Source organism: Cryptomeria japonica, chromosome 8, assembly GCF_030272615.1.
Source record: "Cryptomeria japonica chromosome 8, Sugi_1.0, whole genome shotgun sequence".
Taxonomy (NCBI): domain Eukaryota; kingdom Viridiplantae; phylum Streptophyta; class Pinopsida; order Cupressales; family Cupressaceae; genus Cryptomeria; species Cryptomeria japonica.
The window spans coordinates 450,979,909-450,991,999 of record NC_081412.1 but is presented as its reverse complement, the minus strand read 5'-3'; the positions used below and the strand labels follow the sequence as shown (position 1 = coordinate 450,991,999).

Genomic DNA, 12,091 nt, shown 5'->3' with positions numbered 1-12,091 from the left:
GAGTTTTGTTAAAATTCAGGGATTAAGAGGGAGTTAACAATACCTTACAACCCTCAACAAAATGGGATAGCAAAAAGAAAAAATAGGACAACCGTTGAAGCTGCCAAAGCTATGATTCTTGATCAGAATCTGAATATCAATCTTTGGGCAGAAGCAACTAGCACAGTTGTATATATTCAAAACAGATGTCCTCACTCTCATCTTGAAAATAAGACCCTTGAGGAAGTCTTTACTAAATCAAAACCGGATATAAGCCACCTTAGGATTTTTGGATGCCCTCTCTATATTCATGTACCTAAGGAGAAAAGATTAAAATTAGAGCCCTCTGGAAAAAGGGGAATCTTTGTAGGATATAGTGAAACCTCCAAAGCCTACAGGATATATATCCCTGGTCACAAGAATATTGAACTAAGTAGGGATGTGATCTTTGAAGAAAACTTAGCCTTCAAAAGAGCCCAAAGCTCTCTAGATCCTGAAGTATATATCCCCACCCCTAGCTTAGATAGAGATCCTACTCCTAAGCTTCAGAGGGAGAATCCTGAGAAAACTATGAGTGAAACTCAAAGTCCACCTAGAGAAAACCTCAAGAAAAGACCACTATGGGCCACCAAAACTGTAGAAGAAGCTCAAAAGTTTGTTGCTCCTCTAGGAACCTTCAGAGAAAGCAAAAAGCCTAATAAATTCACTAGCTATGTTGCCCTTATGAATGATCTCTCTAAAGTCGAACCAAACAATGTATCAGATGCACTTCAACATCAAGTATGGAAGGATGTCATGTCTGAAGAGTATCAATCCATTATGAAAAATGATGTTTGGGAGATTGTTCCTAGGCCAACTAAGAAATCTGTGGTTTCATCTAAATGGCTTTTCAAGATCAAACATGCTGTAGACGGCAGTATTGAAAAACACAAGGCCAAATTTGTAGCTAGAGGGTTCTCACAAAGGGAAGGAATAGATTATGAAGAAACTTTTGCACCTGTTGCCAGGTATACATCAGTAATTGTTGTATTAGCCATTGCAGTAGCAAAGGGGTGGAAGGTACACCAAATGGATGTTAAGACAGCTTTTCTAAATGGTGAGATCTCAGAAGAAGTCTACCTAGAGCAACCTGAAGGTTTTGAAATTCATGATGCAGGGTCTCATGTGTGTAGACTCAAGAAAGCTCTCTATGGGCTCAAACGGGCTCCCAGGGCCTAGTATGAAATAATCGACACCTATCTCTCAGGACTAGGCTTCTCCAAAAATGATGTAGATCCTAATCTCTACTACAAAAGAAATAAAGGTGATATGCTAATATTGATTTTATATGCTGATGACTTATTAATCATAGGAAATGATCACCTTATAGATCAATGCAAGAAAGATCTATCCAAAAAATTTGATATGAAAGACTTAGGACTCCTTCATTACTTCCTAGGATTGGAAGTATGGCAGATATTCTAACCAAACCTCTTTCCAGAGTGAAGGTTGATCACTTCAGAAAAGGTTTAGGTATGATAGAAAGGTAATTTGCTTTGTAATCTATATTTGCATATCTATAAGATGTTTAATGTGTAAACCTCTTTGTCATGATAGGACATTTTTGGGATTTTATCCCCTGGGTTCATATCTAAGAGGTGACGATCTCTCAAGATAATGAACACTTGTATGGAGACATTATAAGGTGACGATCTTATAATGTCCAAACCAGTTATCATATTGGATCTCTGGTGTGTCATGGATGTGCCATGATTGTGTTGTGATAAAACATTTGTATAAAGTGTTAGTGCACATATCACAACTTCGATAAGATGAGAAGTTAATCCTCCTCATATGATTATCCTTAAGTATTGCGTGTGTAAGCAATACTGATATCACATGCTTAAGTGATATCCTGTCAATCACAAGATTGATGTGGACTTCAGTATCACGTGTTTAGGTGATACTTCATATCATATGATTAGATGGTATGATTTTCTAGAATGTCTAAAATGCTAACTATCATTTGAATTGTGATGCTTGAATATATTGTTTACATTCATCTTACCTAGCTAAGAGGGAGTGTTAATGCATGATAGCTTTGGTAAGATAAATGATTGAATGAGAGATAAATGAAGTCTCTCATTCAATCATTTATCATATCAATAACTATGATAAAACCTTTAAGCAATTAATTCCTCTTTGATAGCCATTCTACATTTGCATATAAATAACCTATTCAGTTCGATCAAACACTTAACATTGATAATCATACTATATCTTTTGTTTATGTTTATCGATTACTAAATCTTGCATTCCGATTTATATCGATTAACATAATTGATAGTAAATAAGTGATTAATCAAAACACCGATTAATATCGGGTTGTATATGCTTCAATATATCGGGTGGCATAATAAAGGTTACCGATAGTTATTAGTTGTTAAGCCTACACTGATAGTTATCGGTTGTTAAGGCTAACAATGCCGATAACTATCCCCTGTTAGAATTGTGCAAACACCGATAGTCATCGGTTGTTAAAGTATTTACACACCGATTGATATTAACAATGAGCATGCATTTGTTTTGTATTAACAAAGAGGCACGATCAAGTAATGTCTTGATCGGTCATGACCGATCAAGGCATTGCTTGATCGTACCCCATTTGTTATATACTTATATTGAGTGGCATTCGTGAGATAGGACATAGAAAATAACAAATCCTCCTCTCACCTGCCACAAACAAGAAGATAGTCAGATTCATATATTAATTCAATAATATATATAACAAGATTATTTTAAATAGAATATAACTTGCATATTGAATGTAAATTGAACATCATTATAAGAAAACTCTACTAAACCACCAAAAGGTTAAAACTTAAAACAATATCATTTAAAGAAATATACTCGTGAAGTTTCCATAGTCAGTAAAAAATATATATGGAAATATAAGCTCGAATTCTAGTATATTTAGAACAACTTCATTTTAACAATTTATCCTGCAAATATAAGAAAACTCTACTAAACCACAAAAAGGTTAGCAGAAAATAGACTCTAGTTAAATTTTCCTACTTAGACATAAAACTAAATAGAAATATCAGCTCAAATCCTACCATATTTAGCATACCAAAATTGAAATAACTTCATTTCCAATGAGCTCTCCCAACAGGTCAACATCCTAATGTTCAAAGTATTTAGCACCATAGTAGGTGTTCAACGGATAGAAAGCCTGGAAAGTATGAAACTTATTTTAAACATATTGTTTACGCTTTGATTGGAAAATATGAAACCCAAATAAAAATGCAAACTCCTTGAAGTTCCCACTTCCCTTACATATTTGATATCATCTTAAGGAATGAAGTAATAAGAAAGCTAACTACTACTGTTTATTTCTCCTCAGGCAGATCTATTGCCTGCCCCAAATATGAAATACTTGTTGTACACCACCATCTCCATTAAACAAACATACAGACACAAAAAGGATCCTACCATCAAAAGAAACATAATGAAAGAATGAACCTTATCGTCCCAAATATACTTGGCATGCTCTAAGGAAAACAGCTTAAGAGAGAAAAGGCTTGTTTTCAATACAAGGATTAAATAGCCATGGCCATCATCAAATGTTCTTCGTCTAAAATGTGAATAACATTTGTGAAATTATCAACTATCACATTGTTTCAATGCATGTAACCATAATTATTTTTTCCATTAGGACAATATTATATGCATAAATAATCATTATCAAATGTGTCAAAAGAAGCATTAAGTAGGAATCTTATAGTCATTAGTGTAATGACTACCAATGTAGATCAGTTTGAGATTGCTTAAAACAGATGTATGTTAAACTGCAGCAACAAAAATTTAAAAACTACCTAAAATTGTCCATGGAAACCTTCAATTAGGACATCCAAAGAAATCAGCAATTCTTCAAAGAGAAATACCCAAACAGTAAAATAAAAAATGGAGCACAATTTGTAAGAGTAGATTTTACAAATCTTAATTAAATGTAATAATTCAAAGTTTTTCAAATGTACTCAAATAAAAATATAACTTAAAAGCTTACAAGATGTTGAGCTACAAAGCATATATAAATCACATAAGTTTGAGGCACAATAAAACTAAACTAAATAATCAAAGCCCAATATACATATACAACTATGAAAAACCCTTCCAACGGTTCAATATTTGTAACATTAAAGGATAAAGAATATAGTAAAAAAATGAGAATACTTGATTCTTGCATTCTTTCCATGATTGATAAACCCCAGGATTGTAGCCTTTCCGCACAGCATAATAGAAAAGCTTCCTCTTCTTGGTCATGATTGATTGGATGGATTGAAAATTATCTATTTCAGTAGAAAAAAATGGAATTCTTTGATGAAGTATCCCAAAGTACGACTTGAAAAAAAAGTCCTGAAAGAAATAATAACAATACAAAAGTTAACCAATATTATAAATTGCAACTACAAAACTAATCAAGATTGATGCCTTGATAACTCAACCTCAATACAGAAGCAAGCACAAAATAACTTAATAAAAACAATCATAGAAGGAAGAAATTTGATAGAAAAAATGTGAAGTATATGTTTGTTGGAAATAGTGAGCATTCCAAAGCCTATAGTTTTTATAATCTCAACAGGAAAAAATAGATATGTTACAGATTTGATGCATTAGGCAGCCTAAACTCCTTTTCAGATACTCTCTTCCTCACTCTTCATCTTCTTCACCTTCCAGTTTTCCTATTGGTATTTTTTGTCATGCACCGTACTTCAACTGTTGAAACATAATGATCGAACCATTCTTGTTCATGTTGAGAGCTCTCCCAAAGACCCTCCATCATAGTGATGATCTAAATCCTAGGTACATATTCATGTGATGCACAATTCTTCATGTTGACCCTGCTACAGCTGCAACAAGAACAGCTAAAATGCCATTATGTGGAAATACATCTCCTGAGATGGCTAACCTTGAATAACACTCCAATCTACTAGGCTACTTTATTGTGAATATGTTCCAATGTTGATGCTAATTCCTCTCATAATGATGTTCATCTTTAATGGTGGTGGATCTTCTCGTGTTGAATTCAATGATGACACTTGTCTATCAGATAGATTACTGACATGATGCACAAGCTAAAACAGGCTCAAATTTAAAATGAATCATCACATTGATAGAATCCTAAGCTTATAGATGAGTAAATTCATTTGATCCAGCTGCTGGGATAAAATCAAAATCAGCCTACATATTTCACACAATATTAAGACAAAGAATCATAGTTCTAGCAAAATTGCCCAATCCCAGTCAATAATATTCAAACACAATATTTTACCATGATAATGTTGGCTCGAAGCTACTTTCTAATGTTGATTTCTAACCTAGATAACAGATTGTGAGTTTTTTAAACTAAGTCATCAGTCATGTGCCAAGTAAGCTCAGCTATGAAGCAATAGACATTGGATTTCAACTTGCTAGAGGAGACACCAACAATAGCCCTTATGTGGATTCCACATCCCATATTGACTTTGGAGCCTCTTTTCAGCCAGTGTTTTGATAAATTCAAGAAACATTAGGTCTTACCTCATGAATTCAAGCAAAAAAACACAGTCTGTAAATCCAACTACACAAAAATTATGAAGCTTAACATGTTGAACTATAAATATTTGGTTATGAGAGTAATATATAAAAAATTCACATTCTAATTCATACATGGATAATTTAAAAAGACATTCTAATTCATGCATGGATAATTTAAAAAGTCTTATCCAAGGAATCTGATAGATTCAATGTATGAATAAAATAAGGAAGGAAAAAAAAGGGAAGTAATACTAAATGGAACCACAAAACAACCTAGCACAGGCTAGGAATGGAAAAATATTCAGAAAACAATTTGAAAGATGGCAAGAATAAGTGAATGTAATGTCCCCTATCAGAAGACTACCTCTTTTCCATTAATTAACATACATCATTAAGCATTATTCTGTCTTAAATTAGGTTATTGAGGATAAAATATATATATAATGCAAAAAATAGCTAATTAAATTTAGGATTTGCTCTCACTTCTTCCCTAACCCTAACAGAAAATGGTAGAATTACTGTGCTAGGGCATTTGAAACATAGTCTACAAGCAGGCTCCCTCAAGGTTTCTTTGGACATATGTTTCCATACCCCATCTTGGGAACTTCCCCTCAAGGTTTCAGGAATACATGACCTTACCCATCTTGGGGTCTACCCATCTTGTGACCGAATTACTCTGCCTCTCCCTACACAAACCCCCTAGCCCATGTAGTTATTAGCACAAGAGCAAGGATCAGCCTGTTTATTAACTTTCTGTTGTCCTCATTTTTGTTTCCAAAAATGAAGGACCACTACGGTGAAATTTTTATGAAAAAATGGAAATTTTTACTCTATGGCACGCTTCCTGAGGCAGAATTTCGACTAATCCTTGGACTGGCTTGATCCTCAGTCCATTCTCGAACTATGTTTCGAATTTCGTCCAATTCTGGGTTCGTTTGCTATGCCTTTCCTTCAATTTCGGGTTTTAAAACCCAGACTGCAGGTGGAGAATTTTCTTCAAACTGCAAGTTTTAAAGATATTCATTGTTATGGTCTTTGTAGGGGAATTTTTGATCAATTACATGTGCACTTTTATTTTAAATATGTCACTTGTAATTTATTTTAAGTTTCCCCTTTAATGTTTTTATCTTTTTATTGTTTTTTGGTCATTTTTAGTTAAAATAGGGATTTTTTGGCTCAACTGCAAGTAAACTTTCAGTTTGTTCAAAAAACCCCTACTTTAATGGTTTTCACATGTAATAGGGATTTTAAATCCCCATTACATATGTGCAAGTGTTTTTAACTTGTTGTAGGGATTTTATTTCCCTTTTACAAGTATTTTTAAACTTGCAGTTTGCTCCAAAAAACCCGATTTTGCCTTGCAAATGCATTTTTGACTATTTTAAACTTGTCATTTGTCCAAAAAAACCCGATTTTGGCTTGATGAGTGAAAAAGTGAAAAATTAAACTTGCTATTTGTCTTAAAAAACCCGATTTTGACATGAAAGTGGGAAAAGTGAAAATCGAACTTGTTATTTTCTCTCTAAAACCCGATTTGCTTCATTTTGGACAAATCGAACTTGTCATGTGTCTCCCAAAACCCGATTTGCATGAAAAATTGATTTGTTGAAGATTTCAAAGCAATTTTTTGTGGAGATTTTTTAGGGAAGGAAGGCGTTTTTGCTTCTACCCTATTTTCATGCAATCATCAACATCTTTCATGCCAAATGGAGGTTATATTGACTGGTTTTTGGAGCTAAATCAGCAAAAACGTGGTTCTTTAAACCCACATTTTGGGCGCTTTTTACTTCATAAATTTGCACACTCCTAAATCGTTTTGCCCTTTCCTACTAAGGCGTGGAGGATGAGAGGTTTTTCGCACCATTTGATGATGTCGTTGGAGTTTATTATGGTGGCCACGTGATTTCCTTTGGCAGCGTTTTCAATCATTTGGCGTCATTATTTCTTCTTCTACCTTAGGCATTTTGCTTGGATGCACACTCTCATTGGCATTTTGGTACTCCAAGTTTAAGATTGCTGCTATATTTGGGGCATTTTTACAAAAAACGTGATAAGGGTTTGATATTCTGGATTGCTCCTTTTCACCGGTTTTGCTTCTTCATTTCAAGAATTGTTGCATTATTGGAGAAGCACTTTGCATTTTTAAGAAAGGTATGTTCTCCTTCCTTTCTTCTCTTCATTTTATTATTTTCTTGTTTTCTTTATTTTTCATTATTAGTTACATTTTTTGGCATGTGATGTTCTTCCCCAAAAAATTTGGTTTTCGCGAAAGAAATCTTCCCCTTGAAATGCAATTGTTGAATTGCATTGTTCTTCTCAAAATTCCCTCCTAACTTGTATTTGGGATTTTTAATCTCAATTACAAGTTCGCTGGAAATTTTTGTCCTTCCCCTACAATTAAGGAATTTAATCATTTTTTATTAAAATTCCAAGCTTGAAAAGTGTGAAATACCCCTCCCTTGCAAATTCGGGTTTTAAAAACCGGATTACATGTTGAAGAGTTCTTCCCATTTTCATAAAAATGACTTTCCCGGATATTCCCATTTCTATTCATTCACGTTCCCCATATCCGTACTTTCCATTTCCATCATTTCCCGCAAGTCAAAATCCCATTTTTCGTCCATTTCTCCATTTTCGAATTTACAAGTGTACTTGTATTCGGGTTTTAAAACCCCGATTGCGTGTATGTCCTTTCCAACTTGTATACTTGCGAAAATTCTCCCAAGATCTGAAATTGGTCAAAGTCAAGATTTTCCCATTTCTACATATCTCCCCTCTTCCTCTCACAAAACCGTGAAATTCAGAGATCAAAGTTTTACCCATTTGAAGAAGGAAGAATGATATTTGCAGCTGATTATGATGTTGCCTTAACTCTTTTAAGTCTTCATCACAGCATTCCAGGTTCACAATCAATGTCAGATTTGTCGGCATCGCCAACTCCAAAGAATATGAAATACAAATATGACAAATACCAGAATGAGGTTGCACCTTCCCAGGTTTCTTCTCGTTTGGATTGCATCAGGGACACGGAAATAGGGCACGTTGATATGGCAGAGTTCATTCACAGGGTAGAAAATCCACAGGATAACAACTTGCAGCGGCTGTTGGACAGCCATATCCATCATGCATCTTCTTTCCCAATGGCTGCCCTAAAACCTGAGTTTGTTCTTGCATGCGCCCATCATTTTGACAAAGAGTCAAGAGTCATCAAAAACGATGATGGTGAAGCTATAATTCGTCTTGATGCGGATACAATCGAGAAGGTCTTCAAAATACCTCCTGCACTTGTTTATATGGAAATCACCAAAGAAAGTGCAGCAGAGTATTATGTGAAAAGGGAAAAAGATTGCAAGCGACACATCAATAGATGGATCCAAGAGCCTCGTCCTTCCTTCTCAAGATGGGCAAAGTTGTACCGTTGTGATTTCAAGTGGGAGATAGGAGACACCATCACTCTTCTCAGCAGGATGATGGGCCTTGAGCACTCTAATGTCTTTGAGCCATGGATGTATCAATTCATTATGTTCATACGGCAGTCGCATCACATTTCATGGGGTGAAATCATCAGCGATGCTTTGTGCGAACAACTTGCAGCAGTTCCTACCACTATGACCTTCTTCATGAATTCTTATTTGGTATATTTAGCAGCGTCACTTAGACACTTTCCAGGTCTTTCTACCAAGGGTGATCGCTCGCTTATACCAGTTTGGGAATATTATGACCAGTTGCCATTGAAACCTAGCAGACTGCATTTCAGAAGAGTCCAAGATGCATTCTTCGGATATTTCATGTGTCAGTTTGACGTGGATCTCAGAAACAAAAGAGTATCAGATGAGGCATGGGTCAAGGTGTCTGAGTATGGGTGTTTATTCCTGCAATTTCCCACCTTCGCCTATATGAGGATTGGATGCTATGATGGACAGCCATACATGCTTCCAAGATACCCAACCGATAAGATAATTCTTATGGAGTTGGGAAGACAGATCATGGTTGTTCATACTTTTCAGTCTACTAGACACAAGGTTGGAATGGGGATCTCTAGCACAAACCCATTGAAAATTGGTCGATACTCCCTTGTCACATCTGTGAAGGCTAAGGCCATGGAGGCTGAATTACAGGAAATCAAGCTTAAGAGGTTCAAACCTAGAGCTGATTTTGATTATAGAGGTATGAAGGAGAAGATCAAGAAATCCTTTGTGCATGTTCATCGCATTGAAGACATCTGGGTAGATCTCTGCACGGAAGCCGAAGTTCTGAAGATGGATTACTGCAGGCTCACTGTTGAGCGAATTGTTGACTTGAACTTGGCGGATATCCCACAAGGGATGATCGATGACGGGCATATACTTGATCTTGAATATATTTCACGAAGGGTTGAGGAAGCTCCACTTCCTTTGATCCAATGGTCACACAAGGAGTGCGTCTCCATCCTTAATAGATTTCAACCTATCTTGGCCAACACTAACGCATGGCTGAAAAGTAATGCTGTTAGACTTATCAAAATCAAGGTTGGTAAAGAACATGATTCTACAGGGCCTCTTGGACGGAAGTCTGAGATTCAAATTGATAACAAGGAGGGTGCTTCATCTTCAGGCACAAGGATCAAGTTACGAGTTAGTCGTGCAGTAGTCCTTCCTCCTGAGGAGACGACTACTCGTGGGAAGGAGAAATCACGGTTCCATGTTCGGGTGATCAATCTGGATAATCCAAAAGAGGGGCAACAATCTGACGATGCACCTAGGTCTCCAGTTTCAGACTCGCCTCACGAGGTCATTCCTCCAGTTTCCATTGAGACACCTCTTTCTCCTCCTGATTTGCTCATAAATGAGTATCCTCAGAATGCAGTTCCCATTTCAGCATACGAGCCTTCTCCTGATCAACAACGAGAAAGTGTGTTGAAAGTTCCTGAAGATAATCCCACTTGCATTCAATTATCAGAAATTGATACTTCCACTTCTGGTTTTGAAGAATTCATGAGGCAATCTTCATGTCCATTGGTAACTGAGTAAACCATGGTCGCTATTCAAACAGCTATTCCTCCCAGGGTGACCACGGTAATTCAAATAGAAACTGCTTCTCCTTTGCCTACGGCTACTACTGGAAGTGAGTTGATGACTTTGCCTCCATGGCTTAGTTCTTTCACCCCGAAAAGAAAGAAGCAAGAGATCTCACCTGATGCCTTTGACTACCAGCAACTCAAACAGTCCAGATCCAAAGTTGCTAAGAAGGCAAAGACTATCTCTAGGGTAACTGTTGATAGCAACAAGATGAAAGTAGCTGAAATTGTGGAACCTATTGCAGATAAACCACTTGATGAAATGTCAGCTGCTGATTATAAGGTTACAAGGGTAGAATTGGGCAAGCAAACACATGAGGTCATTAAACATGATGCTCACTTTTCTGTTGCTTCACTAGTGCAAAGGTGTGACGATCTTCTTGCAAAGAAAGACAAGCTAGAAGAAGAAAACCGACAGCTCATGGCAGCCATTCATAAAATCACAAAACCTGCTGCTGAAGGGAGTAACTCCATAGGTTCTTTCGGTTCCCAAGAATCGATTCGTGGAGTGGAAAGGGCTGCTCAGAAAGTACAAGCACTGGATTCCTGGGTTGATCAGCTTCATGATCAATGTATACAAGTGGTAAAAGACATTTTTCAAATAATGTTTAAGATGGAAACCATTGAGGAGAAACTGGATCAGACTTCTAACACTTTCAAAAAGAATCTGGAAAGTGTTGAGAAAAGTCTGGCAATCTGGCGTACCATGCCCCGACAACAGCTAAGTATTTTGCAGGAGCACGCCATCATCTCTTCCAGGGTCATTTATTGGAATTTGAGGAACTCATGGAAAACAAGACCCTTGTTCTTAAATCCCTCATTGAAGAGATCAGTGATGCAAGGAGATTTCGAGATGAAGTCTATCGAGGTATTGTCTCACATTGTGAAAGGGCCTCTTGCAATATAGTAAGTCAGGATGGAGAGCTGATTCCAGAAGAAGAAGTTCTTGCTGATTTACAAATGAGGATTCATAAGGAATGGAGGAGCGAACAATTCTCGGTAGCTTCAATTCAAGCATTGATGAAACACCAAGCCTTTTTGCATGAGATCCAGTCTATCCTGGATAAAGACAATTCCGCGCTCCTCTGCTGTCACGACACTATTGTGAAGACTATGGTAGTTGCTAAGAACACCCATGAACCGAATCCCGAGGAACTACAAGCGAGCATCCAGAAATTTCAAGGATTCGTGTCTTCACAAAAGGCAACTTTAAGTGTTTTTCAACACTTAGTTGAATTTTCCCTCTTTTGTAATCTTTAGTTGTAATTTTGTTTTGACAAGTTACATGTAAAAGTAATTTTTGTAAAATGCAAGTTACACATTACTTGCACTTTTGTAATTACATGTAAGGCAACTACAAGTTGTGTCCGATTAGGACTGTAGTTGGAATAAGTCTTAGTTAGTTGGAGTAACTCTTAGTTAGTTAATGAAGTCTCAGTTAGTTATTGAATGAGTCTTGGTGGTTGAAAGAATCTCTCAAGTTAGTTAGGATCCTCCCAC

The 12,091-nt window shown here is 36.4% G+C and overlaps 1 protein-coding gene across 1 annotated transcript in view; it reads right to left on the bottom strand.

Annotated features, from left to right (window-relative positions):
• Window positions 1-12,091, bottom strand: part of LOC131052811 (uncharacterized) — a 109,878-nt gene that overhangs the window by 69,876 nt on the left and 27,911 nt on the right. The window contains exon 2 of the mRNA XM_057987439.2: window positions 4,192-4,374. Within this exon, the coding sequence (XP_057843422.2) occupies window positions 4,192-4,281 (90 nt within the window). The 5' untranslated portion in view covers window positions 4,282-4,374. The remainder of the gene's footprint in view (window positions 1-4,191; window positions 4,375-12,091) is intronic.